This window comes from Rhopilema esculentum, chromosome 17 (assembly GCF_057945365.1).
Source record: "Rhopilema esculentum isolate cy_ngs chromosome 17, ASM5794536v1, whole genome shotgun sequence".
NCBI lineage: Eukaryota > Metazoa > Cnidaria > Scyphozoa > Rhizostomeae > Rhizostomatidae > Rhopilema > Rhopilema esculentum.
Window position 1 is genome coordinate 6,954,502 of NC_142831.1, and position 24,679 is coordinate 6,979,180.

Sequence of the window (24,679 nt, forward strand, 5' to 3'; positions counted from 1 at the left end):
AAATTGCTCTTTTAATTCTATATTTATTGAAAATCATCTTTTTGTAATTCTTCATGTCATAATGATATTTCATATCATTTCTTTCATCGGATTGGGTGACTAAGTTTCCAGACAGACTAAGTTTCCAGTTCACGATTAGCATGAGTCCCTTTCCAAGCCGACAACATATTTTCTCCACCAGTAAAGCCCAAGGGACAAGGGGGTTGATGAAGCCTTTGACTAGACCCGGAATTCAACATTTCGATAAGCCAATGCTTTTGATAAGCCTCGTCTTTCTTTCGTCAGGTGACTTTTTATCAATAACTTTATGGGTGGCGGAAAATCTTTTTTTTAAGATAGCAAGTAAGAATTTTTTAAACACCACAACTGCAAATTCAGCGGTTTAAGACAGATAATAAGGCCGAACCAAGAACTCTCTTTTAGCACAGTCGTTGGGTTTTTAACGGTGCAAAAAGTCTTCGTTTAATGATAAATTCTTAATAAAAAATTATTTGTCACTGTAAAAAAGAGGCTTTTGACCCTCTTTGAACCGCATTTAGCGCGATTCATGGAATAAGACGCGCGGCATATGGCTGCACTAACAGATTGAAGAAGCTAATTCTTCCGTCAAGAGAGAAGCCCTGGAATTTTTACAAGAGATCCAAAAGGACAAGAAATATGTTCTGCACGGTATGGTGAATTATTTATCTTTATTATTCCAGCTATTCTGTAAGCAGAGTTGTAGGAGGACACACTTTCGTTGTATTATATTACAAAATAAAAGTTCACCTCAACTTTTCAATAATGTTCAATTCAACTTAAAACATAGTTATCAGAATCTAAAAAAATTATCGTACATCTTGTGGTTGAAGAGTACAAACTTGTTAATGTCCTCGATCTATGTTAACGGAATCGATGCATCGAGAGGCACAAGATATAAGCATTTAGGAAATTTCTTGTGCAATCTTTGCAATCAACAGAAAGGATACATAACCGTCACTTGTGGATTTAACCCCTCTACAAAAAACAAGATAAATAATATTTTCAGAGAATATTGTAGGCATTTTATTACAAAGCAAAATGACTCTGGGGACTAATTTGATTTCTTTGAGGTATAGCCGCTGTGCATTTAGCGTTACAGTCATTGATACAGAATAACTTTTTGCTGTAACCCTTTGTAGCCGATGTTTCGTTCAATTCGTTTTCAAGCGAGTTTCTCAACTCTGCAAGCAACCCCCTCTAGATTCGTTAGTTTAGTTTGCAACGCTTGTACCTAAGAAGGCGAATATGCTTGCGATAGGATGTGTTTTTCTGATGGGGGCCAGTTAATTTTTCCTTTGAAAGTCTTTGAAAGGTTTTGACCTTTATGACATAAAAATTCTTGTTATTTCCCGGCTATCAGTGTTGATTTCGTCTCCTCTTTGACGAAATCCACTGGTAAATTGCAATAATAAAAATATGACAAACCCTATACAAGGTTTTTGTCCTTACATAACAAGAGCTGCTTTTCCTTAAATTTGCAGTGAATATTTTGAGTTTTTGAAGACTTGTAATTCCGTTTTTGATCTTTGTAAATGTGCTCGTAGGTCAGAGGAGCTGCGGAGGCGTAGCAAAGAATGCTGGAGATAACCCTTGAATTAAAGAGGAGACCGTGTAGATAAAAGGAGCGGTGACCCATCAAACATTGTATTATTTGCACACATGATTGGAGATGCAGTTATCTTTTAATGGTGCATTTGCACAAACAACTGTTAGACGACACTAGATGCAAAAGGGGCACACACGGAGCGTGCAACGGAGGAACTCAGTCTGTAGGCTTGTCCAGATGACCATGGTAACAGAACGAAGTATCGCAAGGATTGCTGTGCTCGGCGCCAAAGGAGTCGGAAAAACAGGTTGGTAATGTTTTTGCATTCTGTTTGGTTTTTATTCTTAAATATCAGTTAGTGTTTTGAGAGTTTCCTCTTGTTAAGGTGTTTTGTTAAACCGGAGACAGCCTGGTGACGCGAAAGGGCTTTTAGAACACTTATTGATCCTGCAAAATACCCTCTAGCAGTGGAAGACCTCCATGTCCTCAATAAAACCTCACGTTAGAAGGGTTGATTCAAGAATTTCCTCATCAATCGTGAGTCGTTGCTTTAGGAAATGTCTGTAGCAATTTATTTCTTACTTCATGCGAGCTTTCGAAATAACCTTTGATTTTTTAAAGAGTGAGATATCCACCAAATTGTGTACGATGAATTTAACTCACTCAAGAAGTTATTTTTTCGAATATGCATAAGATCGCTCCTTTAAAAATTCCGGAGTAGAAAACTATGAAGAACACGTAAACTTTTCAATTACAAAGTTCAGTATGAACACTGAACATAACAAATCCGAAGAGGTTTGACGAATGCTCAATTTTTTGTTTGCCTGTGGTAATAGAGTGATGGGATTTCTTGCTAGAATATTGACGACAATATTCAGTTTTTGAAAAGCGAACAACACATGTCTGAAGAACCAAATTTCTTCAATTCGAATCAGATTCCTATGAAATACATTATAAATTATAAATATAAATTTATTTACCGTAACATAATTCTTTGTATTAGGCTTTTTTGTAAATCATGCTGAACTTTCTAAATTTCGACCAAACAACAAACAAGGTAATTACACTCAGATCCCCGGAACAATCTCTTGTGCAATTACACGTAGCGAAAAGCCTGTCTAGTTTATCGTTATGTCTGCGACAACATTCTGCCGGTATGCTCTCGGGTTTACAGTGAATCGCTACAGTTAGCCATGGCTTAACCAACATGTCATAAAGAGTTAGACCAAGCTCTTTTATAACCAAGCTTCGATCATTTTTGGTTGTCTTGGAGACTGCTGTCTTTGCCATCATTGAGAGATGTTGAGCCAGCAAATGTTTTCGGTTAATAACGGTTTAACTTTGTTTAAGACTTTTGTTAATTTTCACTGCTTTGAAAGCCATATTTGAGTCAGTATACTGTAGCAGGAGAGGCCGAATTTTAAAATAACAGTACGATTCCTTCGGATAACTCGAACTCTGATAACTCGAACCCCCGATTACTCGAACACCCGATAACTCGAACACCCGATAAAATGTTTTTGTATACCTAAACCAATACGTTAAAGCATCCGATTTCAGTGTTCTGTTAGAATGCTTAATTCCACTTCTAACCTGTTGTTGATTAACACACAAGAAACGAATTTGTTAATACTCCCCGTTAACAAATTAAGCATCTTCTTGATTAAGCAAACTAACAACAGCACCTCTACTGCCTGCTTCTACTTTTCAGACTGAGAGAATATTAGAGAATAAAACGTGTGTTGAGAATATTCTGTGTTGATTGGCCACCTATGGCTTATTTTTGTTTGTTACGTTACTTGATCGCAGTGATATAACAGGATTGAGGGGTATGACATGCAGCCAACGTGCATTCGAAAGTGATGTAAACGAACCTTGGATGGTAAGACAGTGAGGAAAAGTGTTTTGAAGATATATAACAGGGAGTGAGGGATTTCAATGTCTTTCACCCATTCTATTTGAAATTGCATAACTCCCGAAATGGATTACATTTATCAGGATTAAGCAGGAGACAAGGGGTCGACAAACCTGCCAAAAACAGATTTAACATTCTAGCCGAACAACTTTTATCCCTTTTGATACGATAAACAGCTTAAAACTGCTAAACAATGCTTTTTGGAATTCTGAATGTCTCCTTATTTTTGATATGTTGAATAGCTGACCCACCACTTGCACTAAAATGCCGAAAGTTTTTCATACATCTGGAAGCAAAGGTAGTGTAGTTGGGAAAGGAGCTTTTTGTTTTATGGTCCCTCGCGCTTAAGCCTGCCACTTTCTCAACTTCAAATGTGTTCTCCTTGTCCCCACTTAAGAGCATTATCCCACGATGATATTCCCATGTAACCCCTGTGCGCGGTATGTAAGGGTCTGGAATTAACTTTACCATTATGTCCGTTACTGACACCGGCCTAGCGGATCCCAAAAGTGCAGATGACTTTATTAAGAGAGTGCTGACACGTTGTCCAAAGCCCGTTTTCGGTATTCAGCGGGAGTTTTGTATACATTTGCTAGACATTTGGATCTCCCTAGGTAGGCTCCGTCTTTGCTCGCAAGCGACTGAGTCGAATGCTGGGATTAGAGATCCAAGCTAAAGTGGAGGGATGTCTGGATTTGGTATTAACTGATCAGTCCATCAGACTGTTTTTGAACCCAAGTGTAAAGCAGCTTTTCTTTTGAAAGCATTGTATCTAAATCCACTGTGTAATGCATCATATCTCGCCGGTCTCAACCATTGCTTTCCAGCCTGTTTGCATTGATCTTTGTGTTTCATATTTTCTGAATAGCCTGCTAGCAGATGATAGGGGACCGAGGGTACCAGTAGACCAATAACGCAACATTTAGGCTGCAGCAAAGAATTAATACTGTGGTATTGGGTTTGTGCCTTTCTAAATCGACTCTTGCAGGACACTGTTCTTGCCCTATTTAAGTATCGCCTTTATCACATAACAGTAAAGATACAGTTCTCTATGTTTGATTTGGATTATCTGCCTATATATTTAAGTAAAACATACCGGAGGACAAGTTGGTTCTTATTAAATCAGATCCATCCAGCATCAAATCAGATCCTTTCCCAGGCGTCTTTATTTGGTTTTAGACAATAGAAGTATCTGCTATCTCATCGATCTTGTATCCACATTGAGCTGTGGTCAGCCAGATTGCCAACTGGAGCCGTACAAAATCCAGGCACTGATTTCAACCCAAGGGTATTCTTTTAGTGACATCCCCAGGTGCTATGGTAGATACAAAAGAGTTGTAGCACATTGCTGTTAAGGGATAGTATTCATGGGCGATGGGCGCCCTCCGGTGTCACAAAGGGGTGTATTTGTCAATGACACGACCTTCGTTACATCTTGAAGGGGCACTAGCCAGAGTGGGCAATTTAAACAGATAATGGGACATGGTTTTGGTACTGACTTGGTTGAAGAAAATTTTTAATTTGAGTGACTGCCTTTCAAAATTATTGAGGAGAAAATCTTCAAATGTATGAGGCAGCCCTCCGTCCTGGAATCAGAACGCATACGTAATAATGACTTCGTTCTATGCGCATACTGTTTGACTCCTGGACGGAGGTTTGTTTTACTCTCTTGCTCGTCTCCCTGAAAAGATAGGTCCCATGTGTTACGTCATAGTGATTACATCAACAGGAATATTTGATACGATATCGCGGAGCCTCCTTCACACCAGTTATAAAAAGTATTGTTCATGAAGAAAACGTCTTTTCCAAGGGGCACGATCCATGTTGTTAAGTTTATATTAGGAATAATATTCATTGATTAATTTTAAGTAGAAAACAAAGAAGAACAGGAAATAGGTTAATGGACGGCTAAGAATATTTAATGTACTCACAATGGATAATCAACTCGTTTAAGACAACAAAGATTTTCAGATAAATTTAGCATCCAAGAAGAATAGACTTGCCAAACATAGATATTATATGTAAGAAATATTGTGAATGAAAATGTCGAGTTCCCCGTGAGTAATTCATTTTAAGGCGACTCGCCCCACAGGAACCCGATGACTCAAGAACAGCGTGTACTGTTTAGAATTTTAATTGATAAGCAATTAGGAAGTTGACTGTTGAATGTATCAAAGAGAAGATGCTTGTGGGAAGCCATCCAATGTTCTGTAGCTGGTAGGTGGTACAGCTGTTTCTAATGACGATAGCAACCCTAATGAAACTCCATATTGTCTGTAAAAAGATTGGGGAATTAAATTGCTTTTAAGTCGAGAACACGAAGAAGCCCATTGATATTGCTCTTCACGACCATTTTTACACGATTATTTAAGATAATTGCTAATTTGAACCTTTGTTTGTCTTGTAAAATACCAAAGTTATCACTATAAAAATGCGAACAATTATAATAATCCTCAAAAATATCCACGCTCCTCTGAAGTTGTTAACGGTCTACTTACTACAGCAACAGGTAGCAAGCACCTTAACTTTGTCATCTCACCTTAATTGTATTTTCTTCTGTCTGTCTTCCTGTTTTATTTAAACAGTAATTTCTTATTTGAATTATACCTAACTTGTATATCAACACATCCTTCCTTTGGAGATTTTTCATTGTTTCTTTATTATCAATTAAGCGATTATCCGTTTACTGATTTACTACACAAAATATTTGATCGTTTTATCATGTTTATCATTTCCTAAGACCTCCTTATTTTCGATATCTATTTCTATGTACAGATCTAGAGTAATTGAGTTACATGGACGTGTTTGAGTTAATTCTAAGGCTGTTTCTTTTCATAACAAAGCTTGAAAGTATTTTCTCTCTAAATCCTCGTTCGAGGTTACCATTCGGTGGTCTGTTTGCTCTTATAAATGGATTTCCTTATTAATTGCGCGAGCTTCATGTTATTATTGAATTGGAGATAACGTATTTGTGGTTGCTAGACAAGGCCTTGGTATTCTTTTTGCATGTGACTTCATTCAAATGTTCTGGATCGTCTTCACATCAATACTATCTACCAATCAGCTCTTTTGGAATTTTTAAGAAGGAAAGCTTAATTTTCCTCTATACATTACTCCGTTATCGGATAACTGATTTTCTTCAGAATTTCAACAATCACTCCAGCTGATCGGTTACTTTATCGATAAGAAGGTGTTGCCAAAAGATTTCCACATCATATTCTGGTCAACCCGAATATTTTCCTTTGAGGTCTTTACTTAAAACAAATTTTTCGTATATCGTCTTAATTTTCATTTTAAAAAAAATTCACTATCTTTCTTTTCTTCTTCTCTGTTATCTCAATCAAGAACTTGTATTAACTGTGCAGAAACCACCTCTTACTTGCGAGTTCCCGTTTTTACATCACTTTTTCTTGCTTGCCTTTTAGAAGATAACTAACTGGGAACAAAAATAGCCTTTTTGTATGATCTCGGTTTCAAAGCATATCAACTAAACGCTTTTGCTAGCAACCATATTGTCTGTATTGTAAGTTGCAATGACCAGTCGTCTTTTCTTTATCAACACTACATTGCCGAGAACAGTCATGATGCCACCGAAAATAGCAGCTGCATTGTTCTTTAGGCCAGTTGCTTTATTTGTGGGTTTATTTCGGTTTTTTCTTGGTGGCCCGTTCATCAATCAGTCCCTGGTGATCTGTTGTAATGCCACAAAGCGTGTTTACGTGCATAGGATTTGTGGATTAGAAGCAAATCACAACTCTAACAAAAATACGACAATGCCCTGTATAATACGAGTAAGTTGATAAATTCAATTTCACGTTCCGCCACAGCAAGATCAGTCTCAGGTTTGGCTTTTGACGTTAAATTTTAATGTTTCAGAGATTATTTCCTGATCAGTTGTGTCGCATGAAACCTCGCGAGGACAATACAGAGCTGTTGTGTCAAAGGAGCTAGATTAGCTTGTGATTTCGTCTTTAAAAGTCAACACTGTCGAGATCTTTAAGAACTGCTTTGCTACCAGAGCGTATTAAAGAGAGTATGTAGTGTAAAAGGGTGGGTTGTTCATCAAAGAAAGAAAACTGCCTGTGCGGTACAAATGACCCTGTGGTGTGACTCGATATTATCTGTTTTAGTTTTAATTCAGGCCCATCCATGAATAATCGTACCATGCTTTGTGTTTATTAACTAATATATTTGTAAATGACAATGTATCCCAGTGTTAGAACACTAAAATGTGTGTATCACAAAAGTCGTTCGTCATATTAATGTCTGGGATGCTAAACAATGGTTTTAGTAAACAAACAAAGAAGTTGCTGGCATCACTATTTACAATCTTTCGAATCGTAACAAGTCTTCATTGTAATGTCACTTAATTTGTCGGGAGAAAGCAAACCAGCTCGCAGAAAGAACACTTGCTTTAAGTTTGCTTAATTTTCCGTGATTAATTCATGCCTTTTAAGGCAAGTCAAAAAACACGGTTGTTAAGAAAAACGAGCGATTTTTGTCAACAACTTTTGTCAGAGAAATTTATACAATTTAATTTCATCTGTTACATTAATTTGACGGCAGCCGCGATCCAAAGTTATATGGTGAGGAACGAATGAGTTGTGATATTGAGTGACGCCCTTGATGCTTTTTTGATTTCATTTCATATACAATACACGTGCTTCTTATTCAATTAAAATTTAAAGGATAACATGCTTAGAAGATGGTTTGAAGAACAAACACTTCGACGATAATTGTATTTCAGACCAATATTGGAATATGAAATCGTGAAGCCATGCCACCCAGATCGGAACTGGCTCCATCTCAATCAACCCTCTTTAGGCTTTTTTAATCAACTGGCCGATAACACAACAAACAGAGTACGGGTCTGGCTAAAATAAAAGGAACTGAAATTGTAAAGCTTTGTGTTAGGAAAGGATTTGCCATGGTGGTAGTTGAATTCTTTCATAAGACGGATCGATTTGGGTTATGTGTTTTGAGTGTTTAGGCTGAATGAGTTTTAGTATTTATTAGGGCATATTTAAATTGAATTCAGTGTCATTTTAAAGATAAGCCAAGCATACGGTCTGCTGACAGAGTGGTTAAGGCGAAATTTACTGAAACGAATAAGAATTTTTAAATTCATGTAAATTTGAAATAGGAGTAAAATTTATTACGCAACCTTTTCTTGGTCCTTTTCAAACCATTTTAATAATTAATTCTGATGCTTAGTACAGTGCAATGTTTCTTAAAGTGGTTTTATTATGTTGTTTTATTCATTTTTTTAATCTTAAGAAACTTTCATTCTTTTTAGCTATCATTGTTCGGTTTCTGACAAGACGTTTTCTGCCAGAATATCAATCCGGCATTGAGACAGTCTACCATTACAAAGAAGGCAATGAAGATGCTGATATTCAGATCATAGATACATGTGGAAATGTAAGTTTTATCAAGTTCGATAGTCTGCTGGTGTTTAAATCATCAGTTATTGTTTTAAATCTGAAAATTTCGATCTTCATGATTATCATCACAATCTTCACCATCATTTTGATCGCCATCGATCACTAGTTATCGATCGATAATCATCGATCACTCATCATTTATCACAAATCATCAAAAAAGAATAATCATCAAAAAATCAGAGCATTGCTTTTCCCAACCATTCAAAATATTACTCAGACACCTAAATTTCGACTTCTATTTATAATGAAACACAAACACAAACTTTAAACATGATTATGAGTTAAATAACAAATCAGCTGTCTCTAAATTAATTAATTTTTACCTTGTAGAATGATGATTTGTGCATGTGCGCGGATTCCATCATCCTGGTATTTTCTGTCACCAACCGAAAAAGTTTTGAGTACATAAAGAATCTGTCACAATGGCTAAAAAGCAGAAAAGGAAAAGAGGCAGAGTTCACGATTATTGCCAATAAAACAGACTTGAGTCACAAACGACAAATTAATCGCAATGAAGCAATGACTTTGGCAAAATCCATAAATGGGTCTTATTTTGAAATCTCAGCTGCAAAAGACATTGAACCAATTCGTGATATATTCTTGAGAGTGCTTTGCAGCATTGAAGAGATTCTGCGAAATGCGGTTAGTGACAAAAGGAAGAAAACAAAAGTCGCTCCTCAAGCACCGACGGAGCCAAAGAGAAAACATTCAAGCATCAGGGACATATTCAAGAAACGACCATCAGTGTAGAGCGATTCCGCGATTTGATAAGGTCCATCAGAGAATTGGGACTGGTAGCAGTGAAGCAAAGCTGCGCCATTGGTGTCCAATGCTGTCCTGATTTCAAGTAGCATGTGCAATCGCTGGTGAAACTCTCAAGAAAGCAGAAATGTATCATTTGCCGATCAGCAATATACGATGTATATTATTGTGGCAAGCACTCTGATAAGATGATTGCCTGAAAAGACGCTACTATGATTGGATGATTGCCTTAAAGAGGCTACGCTGATAGGTTGATCGCCTGGGAAGGGACTGCTGCGGACGTTGATGCAAACTTAGGACAAGAAGATTCCAAGAGTAGAAAATGAACAAGAAAATGTCTATAACAACAAATTAAAGAGTTAATGAGAAATTGTAAAAATTTTTTGTGATTTTCAACCACAGAGTCTTGGACGTAAATTATTTGCAGACGAAAATCATGTTTTGGGATGTCCTCTTCTCCTCTTTCCTCTTTTTTCTAAAAAAGTCTCAGCCTTCAGGGAACGTTGCACCCCTTCAGCAAGTTTTCTATGTTATTTCAGTCAACAAATGTCATACTCGTGAGTATGCTTTATAGGTTTGAACAATTAAAGTACAGTATTGTTTGACCGTGTTCCCTTCAACCCTTTAGCCCGATGGCACTTAACCTCCTTCCTTGTTCCTTGTCTGCCGCACCCTGCATTGACTATAGCGAGCTCGCCAAGTACCCTATCAAAAACTTACCAACTAATAACCTATCATGATCCTGTCGGTGAAATCATGATCTGTTGATTGGGTTATCAAACTATTTGCATTGTTTTGATTGTTGTAAACTATTTCTGAATTAATAAAAAATTCGATTGTTGATAGACGAGTAGAGTATAAAGAGCTTTATTGTTGTACAATGTATAGTTTGTAAAATATGATTGAGTAAAATAAATTTGAGTAAATATAAGTGACGTTTACTGTCCAATATAGTCTTTTTAATAAAGGCTCATTGAAGCAATTTCATCCAACTTGTATCAAGTGGCCTAAGTTATATGTTTGCCATTTATTGAATACACTGCGCTCTTTATGAAAACGGATCGCGATTCATAATCTTCTCCTAATCCAAGATGTGAAGTATTTGCCTAAAGTGTTCGGCTCATAGAGTTTAGTGTTTCCGCTAAATCTTCTCAAAACCAGCCCGGCTCTGGTTCTTGTTTGAGCACCTTTTGGCACCGAATGATGTGTTTTTACTTTTGCTCGTCAATGCAGCAATCAACTCCAAGGGTTTCTGCAATTTACCCGTCCACGAATGAGTCCAGGAAAAAATAAGGGCTCTCCCATATCTTCTCTTATTTTTTCTTGCTTTAACTGACCCCTGATTTTTTTTCTTAAACAAAGAAGCAAACGGGGCATCTTGCAACATAGAGGCCATTAAGCAATATAAACAGCTTTACGGAGGAGGGTAGGGAGCGAATACAGCACCCTCTCCCATTTCATGACGTCAAGTTCTAAGTTCATATGTTTTTACATGCTCAAGTTCATTTTTGCCAAGAAGCAAAGACCAGTATGCCTCGAGATTGCTATGTTCCAGGTCTCTACGTGCCAGTTTGTCTACATGCCTTTGCTTTCATGTTTCAATGTTTCTACGTGCCCAATGTATTTATGTTGCTACACGCCCTTGGCTTTAAGTATCCATGCTTCTTTGTGCCCATGATTCTACGTGCCCATATCTCTTTATACCCTGTTTTCAGTATCGCAGTTTTCTGTTTTTGCTGAGCAAATTCTTCGGTTGTGATTCATTTCTTATCTTGTCTATATCATAAAAATACGTACACAGATTTCATATAGCACTATGGACCACCCCCCAATGCGTTCCAATCTCTCTAATTCCACATTTTCGCCTAACTCCAGCACATCACAATTTCGAACGAGTATACCTTGACTTTCCAGTAACTACGTAATGTAACAATGTCACAGGCGATTCAGCAGACCGTGAACGGCCCTGAAAGATTTCACTTTGTTAAGTATCGTTTCATATTAAGGAAATGCTGGGCTCATTAGATATTTTGTAAACAAAAATGGCATCTTTATTTCAGATACAATGTTTTTTAGATACATTCTTTGAATTTAACATATTTGCTTTATTGTTGTTAATTTGTCGTTGCAAAATACCAACCTCAGTTTCCGCAAAGTAGAAAAATTTCTGCTCCTTCAGCTCTTTTTGTATTCGAAGGTAGAAAATGCTCTTTGTTTTCTTCAAGGCTGTTGCCGAAATCAACATAAATCTGGTTGTTTTGGCGCAAATCTTTTGCGGTGTTGTGGTGACCTTTGGCGGTTCAATTGACTCCAAGTTGCCTCTTCGTTTGTAAGCTATCTCCATTCAGACAAAATCATTCACCAATCGAGCTTTTATCACTGTTCGACTGACTATAGTATCTTTATGCATATAAATACTCGTGATGAAAAATATTACTCAGTTATGATATCAAGCGCTCCATCTCTGTTATTGAAAACGGCTCTTGTATTCATAGTCATTGCTACATCTCAGCCTAATCTTTGTTGGCAGAACTACAGACCATTTCATTAGACAACATACGAAATGAGGCTTCAATTGTAACAGCCTGAGCACAAATGAATATCAAACTTTTTCATCTTGCAAATTGGTTTGAAATTGTACTGAAAAGTCTGTCTCCTCTACCACTCTTTAAACTCTATGGTTCCTTAATACCTTTGATAGGATCAACCTTTTCTACTGCTACTAAATTCTAAAATTTGCCTTTTTCTGAAGGATAAGAAATTGTCTGAAAAGCTGGGCGTTTCATTTTTGTTGGTGCAGTGATTTATTTACAGACCCTTGTTCTAGGCGTGGAGCCCCTATACCACCATATGCATTGTTTTGAAACGAGCCAACGTTTAACTATACATTTTTACATTCAATATGCCACCCATTGTCTCCAACAATTTTTTCTGGGTACTGTATTCTTTAGTGCATCTAAACGATCAATTTGTCTAATGCTTTTATGAAACCTTCAAGATTTAGCTTAAAAATAGTCTTATAGCTAAGAAAGAGAACTGTATTTTATGTACCCTCTTTTTGGTGACTGTTGATCCATGAGAAATGTCCACCTTTGTTAAACTAGTATTCTGTGTATGTTGCAGTCCAAAGTGTATGTCCAGGAGGGCTATTATAGTCATGACGTTTCTAACAGCTCTTCAATTGCACATAGTGACTGAAAGCATTAGAGTTAATAATTCCACTGATATTGGAATGTATTTTCATGAAATCCATTTTTTAGGATCATTTAAATGCTTTGCAAGTGACAACAATCGAGCTCAGAAGAATTCAGAGGTTTTTTTCTTTCTTTATTTAAAGTTGGTACAATTTCTAGCTATGCATACTCAAGCTAACTGAAACCAACTAATTTGAATTACCAACGCTTAATATAATATAAATCAAATATAACCGATGTTGCTAACCTATTCCTTGCAAATATCACAAGTACAATAAAACGATGTAAATTCTGAGATTTTTTTCTTGAATATTTGTAAAGTAGGGGAGTACTTTATCTCATTTGGAACTGAGTTCCACATTTGGCTACATCTGTATGATACGCTATTAAATCCATATATTTTGTAAATTTCTATCGCAAGATATTATAAATTTTTCTTATTAGAAGTTATTGTTTTATTATTTATTAAAAGTTGTTCAAAAGTTGATTCATAATCATCATAAGCTATTCTCATTGCTCTTTCATGAAGCTTGACATCCTTTCGTTATATTTGACCTTAAAAAGCTTCAACTCGACATTTTCGTATTTTTCGCCCTCATTTACACACCGTAACATCCCTTAAAAATGGCTCGTTCCTGATCTCCCAATGCTTTCTTCTTCTACGTTTACTCTTTGCATATTACCATATATGCCACAACACAGCTGTTTACTGTGCACTGGTCTGCTCGTTTTTTGTTGCATCGCAGTACATCGCAGCCTAACCACAGCGCGCAGCACTTGGCAATGCTGCGATTTCGAATACAGCAGACAATGAAGTTAGTTTTGTTTAACTAGTTGAAAGCACCACTACACACACAGTGGGTTTGTGCGCGCGATCACACGCCCCGTGCACCCTGCTATGCTTCATTTGCAGTTGAGTCCCTTATCAAAGGAGCTAGTCACCTTTGTTTTCTGATACTTTCTAACAAATCTGATGCCATTGCTTGTTTGAATGACCCTATTAAAAAGCCACCTTTCCAGAGTAATTCTCACCTTGTGTGCAAAAAGAACCTTTAAACAATCCGAAGCCTGCGTAAACACTGAGGTCAGCAAGGATTCGAAAATTCATAAAATGGATAGTGCACCTTATGATATCTGTTTTTGTGGAAAACATGTTTTTGTCAAAGACATGCGTTGAAATCAGTATTTCTAATCTGTGAAGAGCATGGAATTATTCACAATTTTGCATATCATATCCAGTAATCTTATTTAACGCTAGTTTACAAGATTGTTAAATTGATAAACATAGCAATATTCTATTAAATAGCAGATATCTAGAATGCAAAAGTCGTAAACTGGTTAAAGATAAAAGATAATAATTGATGAAATCATCAGATACATCTGATAGAATTGATAGTTTCAGATCATGCGTGCAAAAAGATCTTTATTGTCGGAAAATCGTGGGCCTAAGCCCCCTACGAAAGTCCGAATGAAAACCTAAACTTCCGCCACTGGCTAGCCTAGTGACTTATCCCTATTTTACATTCTTAACCGGGCAAGTTTTGTGTCCGGACATAAAAAGACGGTTTTGGATTGATAAAAGGCAGCTTAGGAGCATCTCACAAAACTCGAGGAAATTTTAAAAATTGTGTTAGGCTCGCGGCTGTCTCTATCAGCCTAGGATACCTAATAAAAAAGTGAGACCTGTTTAAAATATGAGATGCCTTTTGAAGGCATTAGCCAAGAGCTTGATAAGTTATTGTTGCAATTTCCTGGCTGCCTCGAACCTCTCCTGTATTTTTGAAGAAGATCATTTTATTGAGCGGGGCTCAAATACACAACCAACTTCACTTCATTTAAGCCACCTACCGCCTATAACTTGTCGCTTGCTTTTCAGCATACTGTACATTTCATCTAATAGATATCTGTTTTGTTGGCAGAAAAGGGAGAGAGAGCTATCTCAAGAAGAACCAAATTTGCAAACAGCATTTTGATGACTAAGATTTGGTGTAAGTCAATAAGCATTTTTCTATTTGGAATTTTTTTTATTGAAAGATGTATGCAGATATTTTGGCTTTTGCCAGTATTGCTAAAATGCTTCTATTGTTTGTTCCAACACTAATCAAATTCTGCTGTGCATCTATAAAGTATTTGTGAACAACATTATATCAATGCATATTTCGAATAGATTTGTCAAGGACGTACTCCACGTCTACAAATAAGTAATTTTAAGTCGTTCTATGAGATCCATAAATCTAACTGCCACTGTCAAATTAAAATCCAAATTAAAAGTTGAGCTTTCAGTGGGTTTGAAAAAAATACTTGGAGAACAGGGGCAATCTTTCCATTCTTTTGGCTGTAATTTCTTCACAAATGATTTTTTCAATATTAAGATTCACTTGACCGTGCCCTCTTTCTTTCTACAAATATATTTTTTGGCATTTTTCATGAAAATATCAACAAGGCATTAAACTGTGATTTTAGAAAACTTGAAAAGGGGATCTTTGACCAAAGACATTCGTTTAGTTATGTTGCAAGCAACTAGCAATGCCACCCATGATCATTGCCGAATGCTTTGGTATTCTTGAAAATACCATAGCCTTGAAACATTCAGCAGCCAATATTAAAGCAATGGGCAACGGAAAAGCTTGTGGCAACCGTTTTTTAAAGAACATTTAATCAGTTATGTGGGTGTGGTTGACCTCGATACCACATGATAAGGTAAAAATGAACGAAAACAAACAATCGTGTCAGAGGTTGCACTTTTGCTGCTTACGATTAAAAAATTGCTTTTGTATCATAATCTGTCAAGAATAGGATTTTGTTAAAAAGTCTCGAACCTATGGTGGCATAGTTTGGAAAAGTTGATTCAGGAATCAAACGCAAAAGTCCCTTCATTTTTAAAATGGGGTAGCCTAAAGACTTTAAGAAGATTGTAGAAGGTTAATTCTGGAACATTAGTATATTGAGTTAGAAATTCAATTGTCATATTTTCAAAAGACTTTGTTGTGCGAGCTTAGAATCCTTGCCATTAACGTTTTGTTTATGATGATTGCAACGCCACACCCATATCTTACCTCGAGATAATAGCATATATTTTGAATACTGAATAGAAAAGTTTTTAATATGTAGCTAAGTCATATCTGAAAGAGGAAAAATCAGGACGTTTTTGCTAGATCATCTGTGGATACTTAAATTGCTACATTTTTTATCCAAATCTGTTCACAACCGTTCGAGTCGGGCGTCATATAGAATGAGCCGACCACAAAGCCAGATTCAATGCGTATTTTTAGAGAGAGTTGTGAGAAGTTAGGTTTAAGTCTTTAAGTCTTTATCGTAGGCCAAGGATTCATTTATTTGTTCGTTAATTGATTAAGCTCTTGATTTGCTGCACTTTCATTAGTATGGAGACATAGTTAAGTAAAAATTTACTTTTTAATTGGATTGTCTATTTGTTGGTCCCCATATTCTGTTATTTCTTTTGCATTCGTCTTCTTAAGAAGCATTTACCATAAACCACGGACAAAGCAAAAACAAACTTGTAATGTTTTTGAATGGGTTCTCATTTGAATTAGGTATGAAATGGACTCTTTCCATTTTTATCTTTCATGACCAAAATACGAGACAAAATACGCGATAATGTTAAGAAGATTAGAAATTGTCGAATTTGTGATCAACAAATTCTTTATGAAACGGAGTTTAAGCTCAGTAAAATGGCTATTATAGCTTTCAAACCCAGCAAAAAGTTGCTTTTCTCAGATATCATCTTCATCTATCTTCATAATCAGATGACCTGGATTTTTTCCAAATATTGAGAGAATCGTGTGCATGACCTGAGATCCTTGGCGATTTAAGTGCTTTCCTGTCAGCCTTTGCCTGGAACATAAAAAACTTGCTTTCACATGAACTTTTCTTCTGTTTCTTATCTCATGAAACTGTCCAATCAACTGTCTACCCCCTCAAATTTACCCCAATGTGCTCGAAATCCCTTCTACGTAAACCCTATTTTTCTCGGTGTTCACTTGCAGCTTCAGCTATGGTCTGATGTAACTTGATTTTTCTTATGCAATGGTGGGTGTTGGATCAATAGATAGTGACAGTGCAAGACAGTCGCTGCAGGGAAAACATGGTTCTTCTAGAGACATCAAGCAATCAATGCTGCTAATCATATTAGCACCCTAATTGGAAGATGCCCAGCCAGGACACGGGCGCACTGAGCAGGTCCTTGGATTCATTGATTAGTGCAAAGCACCTGATTGGCTGTGAAGTGCCCATTCAATCCCGTTGAAAGAGCAAGCAATGGTGCTCGCTCACGCATCACTGAATCTGAATTGAAGTGGATGATCTAATCGGATGCAAATCGAATGTAGTAATGCCCTGGCGGAATCCCAGCTCCCAGTTTGGACCTGACCTGAATTTCTTGTTTACGTGTGGACAAAATTAGTGCTTAGCGTTTTGTAAAATGTGGAAATATCGCTAACTGTTGTTTCAACAAAAATTACTGTGAAGAAAAGAATTTGTGCCTAGATTTGATGGATTGAAATTACATATACCCAGGAGGGAAAATTCAGCTGATATCAGCAGGTTTGTAACTTGTATAGATTGCTTCTTGAGTTTGCAGAAATACCTCGCGATAAAGTAGCAAGGACCGTCTGTACTGTTACCAGAAAATCGACTGCATCCCTGCATCTCTGGTTGAAGTAAAAAGCTGCTTACTTACCAATTGGTTGGAGGACAAATAATTTGTCTGCGTTTTGGTAAAAATTTTGTTGAAGTCCAGTGGTTTTAGGCAATAAGTGTAATGGTCCTACAAGAACTCTCAGCAAGATACTTAATTTCTGGTTTATGTGTAGACACAATTAGTGCTTAGGCTTTTTCTAGCTTGAAAATTCTCATCATTATCGTAATGTTTTATCTTACATATTTAATTGTGGCAATTGTAAGCTCTAAAGTTTTGAACTAACAGTAGCTGGCAAAACCTTGGATACATTTGCTATGAATATATCTGATTTTAGAAGAAAGAGAGCTCCACAAGTGGCTTGAAATTGCCAGTTCAAAAGGATCATCACTGCTTGCACAATTTTGATTTTTTTATTTCTTCTTTGTTTTAGATGGTTAGTTAGAATGTTTAGCAAAGACATTTTCCTGTTACTACTACTCCTTCAAATAGTAATATTTGCAAAAGGTACGTGCTTGCATCTCATTTTTCACCCTGTTATTTGACTGTATTCGTGCTATTTGTTTTCAAAAAAGGCCTTCGTATGATATTTGTCGATAGAGCTCATTCAGGCCACAGGTTCTTGCAGATGCTGCATATCAGTTAGGTAAAGCAATAATTGCAAACCAATACTAATGTTTCAATGTTGAATAAATGCTTAGTGTCAAGGCTTCATTTCTAGTTTTAAGTTGTAAATACAGAGATCATCAAAGAAGATTTTATTATTTACAGCATTATTTTTCTGATATCGGGTAAATATTATTCAGTGTTTTGCAACGACCATTACTTTTCTGCACTTATAAACTCCAAGTCCTGCAGCTTTTCATAGAAGGCTAAAAGATTATACTTTTTGCGACCAATCTTGAAGAGTATTGGCCTATGGCGCAAAGTTCTTTTAATAACAGAAAATATCTTCAATGTCTTTTAAAAAATAATGATTTCATCTCATCTTTAACTTTAGATTCTCTCTTATCCTAATTTTTCCCCTTTTTTTCGGGCAGGAAAGCATCGGGTACGAAAACGTGACGATGGATCTCCGGATCCACTTCTCGCAGAAATATTCAAATCGACAGAGAATGAAGTGAAACCGGATAAGGAAGTTAGAACAGACCGGTCGTTGGATGCAGGCGAGGAACTTGAGGCTTTACTTACCGGATTCAAAAATAAAAACAAACATTTATTTCCAGTTGATGGACCAGTTAAAAGAGAATCCGGATTTTTGCCGGATCAAACTGGTCTAGACCAGCAAAACATAATGACCCGGAACCAAATACCAGTTCCGGAAGGAAATAGTTTCCAAATGCCTGGAAGAGCCGAGGCTAGAGAAAATCAAGATTTAAATTTAATGCAATTATCTGAACAGCAACAACAAGTGAATTCTGTTCCGGGAGCCAGCTTTATGCAGCAAGAAGTAAGCGAGGAACAAAAAAAGAACAGGCTACAAAGTAAGTATCCGAAGATTTTTGCGCTCAAATGTAGATGCCTATTGATCAAGTAGAGGGGGGGGGGGGGGGTCCCATATGCAATTTTTTTCTTCGCTATTTCTTGTTTAACTCTGGGTATCAAATGCACATTTCTCCAATCCCAAAACATTTAAAATTCCTAAAACTATTTAATTCGTTATGTTAATAGTGCTGTTGATTGAAATTTAACTTTCTTCTGATACAATACCAATCTTTAAAAAACCCATTTTTGGTAGGTTCTTCTAATTCAAAACTAAATCCAACCCGAAACCCCTAGTTCTCCTTACATTTGCGCCCATGTTTATAAACAGCAAGGTAATCTCATTTTATCTTTTCCCAGCATACTAATGTACTGTAAATTTGCATTTCTCAATCGTTTTTGGTTTTAATCTACTTGTAGTAGATTATAAAAAGGTGATAGCAGATTTGTAGAATCTTTATTTCTTCTAAAAATAATTCATTAAAATTTCCTCTAAAAGTTTCTTTCGAAATCAACGGCATCTTTGATTCAAAAACCGATGCTTAATAAGTTTTTTTAAGACCTATAATAATTTTATATCTTAATCCGAAGATATAAATTTCGTTAAAATGTTACACAATTTTAACCTTTATTTTGCTTTCTCTTATATTTAAAGATAGCACGTTTATAAAATTAGTAATTAACTCAGCTCTGACCAATAAAGTATATTTTGATTTTTGCGGCTAAAATAAACATTTTGGAAGTACTTAGTTTTAAATTTTGTTTCGTAAATAAGCTGATCTTTATTATCTTTGTTTGCTTACAATGCTAAGCTGTGCATTGTTATGAAACCAACAAAATTCATTTTCTCCAAATAACGCACCTTTAAGAATGCTGCAGGGTGCGATGAATGCTGGCAAGCAATATTTCTCTTAGGTGAAAAATTTTTGAAATTGCTGTGCTCCTATGGAAATCTTCCTGTAGAACATATTATTTTGTTAGTACCTATTTTTCTTTAGAAAATGTTTTATTTTATTTTCATTTTCTTCAATTTGCTAATGGAAACAAAGTTAACTTTCCCATCATTGCCACCAAAGAATCTATAACATAATTTCTTAACATTGTTTTAAACAACGTGCTCAAGCAATCCTTTGTTTGTTTTTCTTTGCATGAGTTATACTTTCTTGTTGCTTGCATTCTTGACTTATTACACCAAAACGTGATTGAAATCTTGTTTAACCACAAAAAGCCAATTTGTATAAACACCAAATACCTGATATTATAGGTACTAGTGACACCTTTAGTAAGTGATATGCCGTATAACTCTTTATGAAACTACAAATGGCCTAGCTCAACAAAGATTCAACTTCCACTTAGCCAATATTAGCAATCCCATTGAACTCTAAGTGTTGGTCTCTGCACCCAACTGTTTCTTACGGTTATTTGACAAATGATTTCACGCACTCACTCGTAGCACTTTCTATTATAAATATCCCTAGACGACAATTCCATTGTATATTGTAAGTTTTATAAATTCGTAGAGGCGGCTTTCCCGGCACGCCAAAAAGCAGTTTCTTGTTTCTCAGCAGATTTTTCTGTTCTAAAATGAACAAGCCTCAATACTCGCAGTTGAACAGTCTTTTCTGCAACAGCAGCATTGCATGCACAGTATGCTAGTCCTTTAACTGCAGATTTTAATCAAACGTTCAACTTTATTGCGAAATCAAAAAAGCAAAAATGCCGGGGCACGATTCGCAATCGAATTGGCCTAGGCTAAACGTTCTATGAAACATTTCATTGTGAACTAAAAATGAAAAACGCACCAAAATTGAGTCTCTGAAAAAAACCATTTAATTTTGCATCTTCATATGTCCATCATATCTTACTATACGTCTGTAGTCTGTAGGGGTCCGCAAGCTTTTTTCACCTAGAGGAAATCAGGCTTATCTTTAAAAGCAACCACGAGATGTCCTAAGAAGAAGAAGGTCGTCTCCTGGTGATGAATATCCCCTAATAGTCATGGCATCTCTTTATCTACGAGTTGAGGTCTTTTGATACAGTTAAGTTAGATTCTCAGTCAGTTTTATCTGTGAAATTAATTGCATCTATGAACTTTTACAGTGAAAAACATCATTCCTGGGCGACCAAATCAGAAGCAAAATGACTGGGGCAACCAGCCTGGCGTCACTGTTTATTTGCATCAAGATAAGAAGTCTTCCATTCCCATTCCGGTAAAGACCGGATCGGCTGCAGTACAGAGCCCGGGTTCATTTCCTTTGCAGATGAGAAAGATCTCACCGAATATGAACATCGGCGCTGTAGTTCCACATCAAGCAGAGTATGGTAAGGCGATCGGTTAATATTCTTGGTTGCTTTCCAATACACTGCTTTTCCATTGTTGTTATCGTAATGACGGTTAATTTGAGAGTGGAACAAGTTAGAATCTCTAATGTCTTTGCCAATTGTTAAGGATGCAAGGTCTTTGAAGTTGAAAGTTTCCTTGTAGAGTATCCGTTTTTTTCTGCAGAAGATGCTAGTTGTCCGAGTATAGCAGTTTTCAGTTGTTAAACCGCCAGGAGAAAAATGTGTTCACCAATCACTTGCCACTGTCACTAGCAAGACATTAGCGATCAAAATTTCATTTGCAGGTGAAACAGTAGAGTCTATTATGAAGAGGCCAGAAGAAATCATTGCGAAGAAATCAGAAATCCCGCATGCGGATGCAACAACAAAACAAGCATCCGATTCGAAAAAAGAGACGGTCGCAAAGCCGGAAGCGGCAGAAACTAATGACGCTTCGAAGAAGGACTTCCTCCAGCAACCATTCACGGGTCAACAGCAACAACAGGCAGCTTTCCAGACTATGTCACAGTTTGGTGCATTGCAAGGCGGTCAAAATGCTGCGTACCAAATGGCACCAGCTGCCGCCGTTGCACCAGCAGTTATGGCACAGCCAGCTGCTGCAGCTGCTTCAAACCCAGCTGCCATTCCAGGTACTAAATGGGTTGCTTAGTAAGGATGCTGCTGTGAAGCTGTATAGGGGTTACGTCAGGCTCTTTAAGCTAGAGCTGTCAGCATTAACCAACTAGTGAAATCTTCTTTATACGATTCATTTCTCATTTTCTACTGTTTAAGAAGCCATCCAGTGACATTTACCTGAGAATTAATAAGAACAACCGGTAACATTTCTCTATCTTTTACAAGGCAGGGATATTTTCCTTTATTGTCTAAGAACCCATCGTCAGCACATATTTTAGAACTAAGAGAGCTTGACAAATCTAAAACTTTTGTAGCTTTTTTAACCTTTATCTTTACGCAAAGTGTCTCTTAATTTGATGTTAATTTCATATATGGTCTGTTTTTAAACAACTTTTCCTGTTTTTTGATGCAATTTGAAGTAGCTCTAGGTGTGTGTTTAAACTAGCTTTAGGGGTCTCTTTTCTTTGCAACAGCCATTGAGTCTGGGATTTATTCATCTTTTTTCGATTCCAGGCGAGCCCTGCACTGATCAATACGACACTTGTACTGACTTCGCCAAAAATCAATACTGTGTGAGGTACCCAGCACAGATGTCAATACAATGCAGAAAATCTTGCAAATATTGTGGTAAGTCTTGCTCCTTCTATTTAGGTTAAAGGCCTTTGTCTTAACATCTTGTCAAAACCTTTTCACCGAAAGATGGGTTTTATCTAGTTTTTCTATTGAATGTTTAATTGTACAATTTCGCCTCATTCTTAATATAATTGAGAGACATGATATTAATTTCTGTAACTATTTGCTCCCATTGTTATAACATTTGGGAAACAAATCAATTGTGTGTATCTTCAGTTGCTCCAGAGGTGCCTGCTGTTGGTTCAAAACAACAAATTGCTACTGCCACCCAAGGTGCTTCAAGCACATTAGTTGCCCAGGGACACCCTGAAGCACAAACTGCACAAGCAGTGCCTGTTACAAACAAAGAGGAAGATTCCTCTGGTTCAGGCAGTGGGGATTCCTCTGGGTCTGGTGACATTGATCAAGGTAATTTTTTCTAGTCTTCATCCAAAGTTATGGTTGATCGACGGCTTCGCTATGCATAGAAACGTTTCTTAGGGACTCAACTCTCTACTGCCTTTGGCATAATGTTCGTTTTTTGAATACTGACCTACATGGCCCGATTGGCTACCACTGCTCGGAATATTGCTGCCAAGAGCTTTGTTATTTTATGGCTCCGTAGTTTTTTGTATGTTTTTAATCTCATATTATGTTGTCTAAATGCAGTCGTCTAAAGCAGCTTGGCATTCAACAGAAAATACTGTATTACAATGCATTTTCTGATTTTACTCTATTCGGTACAGCATTAGTGGTGGTCTTTGAATTTCGTGTTTTGTTACCTGTAAAACAGACTAGGTCAGGTTTCGTTTATGTTTACATAGGCCGATGAAGGAGGTCTATTTTCAAATACGATACTAGAGACTTTGCTGCTTTTGAAAAACTGGTCTCCAACACTATCCAAGAAATGAATAGCGCGTTATTAGCAACAAGGATAGATTTTCAAAACAAAGCAAACAAAATTGCACTCTTGTTCAAGAAAATGGTCCTAGCTCTTGTTTCGCATCTTTTCTCATAACATTCTGCGATCACTCTATTTTTGTTCATCCTCTGACGTCATTCGGGATCAACTACAACAACAGACCCTTTATCGGTTCGCCTTGTGTGTTGGCTTAACTGCTAGCGACCAAGTCAGACCTTGAAAATATTTTAACGGATCGATCTTTAATCTTTCGGTCTTTTAAAATAATTTATAAGACCATAAAACAATGACTTCGTAATTAATCCTAGGCTAAATTTTTCTCAATTTATGCTCTCGAAAGTTGTTCTCAAGATATTACCCAAGTTTGAGGTCATCTTATTTTTTTATCCAGCTTTTAACGATAATTCAATAAACGTTGTTCTTGGAAATGAATTTGAAATTTTCAAAACGTCTTATTATATACAATAAAATTTCTTTATCTAACTATTTTATTGCTTTACTCTTTTTATCGGTCAAATCGTTTTTGAAACACGAAATACCAGCGGCAATCAAGAATTCTTCACTTATTTTCCTTGAGGATGATTTTTGTGATTCAGTAATCATTGTGGCTTTTGTTAATCAACAGATGCTGCTGCCAAGAGGTCCTCTTCCGTTACTAACAGTTTATATCTACCCGAACTCGGTTCTGGATCAGAATCTGGGTCCGGATCCGGAGACTCTTTTGCAAGCGGAAGCGAAGCTGCAGTGGTCAGGCAACTTGCCTCAGCACAGAATATCGTAAGTGGCATTGGGATGAGTGCCGACACTAACAAACCAATGAACAGCACCAAAAAATCTTTTGTTCCAATTATGAGAAATGCTTTGAAGCCAAGAAAAGCAGTAGCATCGCCGATCGTAAAGAAGAGCAATATACCGCAAAGGCCTGTTAGCCCGCTTACCGCAATGGATGCTGAGAATGTCAATAATCCGGAAGATGACGACGACGACGATGTCTCTTCTGCATCAGGCTCAGGCTCGGGGTCTGGGGAGGAAGTAACGTCACAGCAGATCGGTCAGTATACAATGAATTGAGTGTTCGCTTTTAAATATGTTCAATTCATACTGTTTAAGGTAATGAAAATTATTTCGGATGAGTTTGGCTCAAAAGGCGATATCAAATTTTTAGA

General features: G+C 36.8%; 2 protein-coding genes across 6 annotated transcripts in view; both read left to right on the plus strand.

Moving 5' to 3' along the window:
• The first annotated feature begins 1,588 nt into the window (after positions 1 to 1,588).
• On the plus strand, positions 1,589 to 10,705 carry LOC135694987 (ras-like protein family member 11B). Its single transcript, XM_065213942.2, has 3 exons — positions 1,589 to 1,874; positions 8,779 to 8,903; positions 9,257 to 10,705. Exons 1-3 carry the CDS (start codon positions 1,745 to 1,747, stop codon positions 9,674 to 9,676), a joined length of 675 nt encoding a protein of 224 aa, XP_065070014.1. The 5' UTR covers positions 1,589 to 1,744; the 3' UTR covers positions 9,677 to 10,705.
• Positions 10,706 to 14,816: 4,111 nt separating this feature from the next.
• LOC135693967 (uncharacterized) overlaps positions 14,817 to 24,679 on the plus strand; it is a 42,550-nt gene continuing 32,687 nt past the window's right edge. For 2 of the 5 annotated variants that reach the window (XM_065212694.2, XM_065212770.2), the window contains exons 1-9: positions 14,819 to 14,870; positions 16,890 to 17,445; positions 17,973 to 18,046; positions 18,580 to 19,023; positions 21,122 to 21,343; positions 21,649 to 21,993; positions 22,493 to 22,606; positions 22,829 to 23,020; positions 24,139 to 24,564. In XM_065212694.2, coding sequence (XP_065068766.2) covers positions 17,986 to 18,046; positions 18,580 to 19,023; positions 21,122 to 21,343; positions 21,649 to 21,993; positions 22,493 to 22,606; positions 22,829 to 23,020; positions 24,139 to 24,564 — 1,804 coding nt within the window. In that variant the 5' untranslated portion in view covers positions 14,819 to 14,870; positions 16,890 to 17,445; positions 17,973 to 17,985. Of the gene's footprint in view, positions 14,871 to 16,889; positions 17,446 to 17,972; positions 18,047 to 18,579; positions 19,024 to 21,121; positions 21,344 to 21,648; positions 21,994 to 22,492; positions 22,607 to 22,828; positions 23,021 to 24,138; positions 24,565 to 24,679 lie in introns of all 5 variants that reach the window. The other 3 variants (XM_089113423.1, XM_065212616.2, XM_065212841.2) reach the window with 3 other exon arrangements.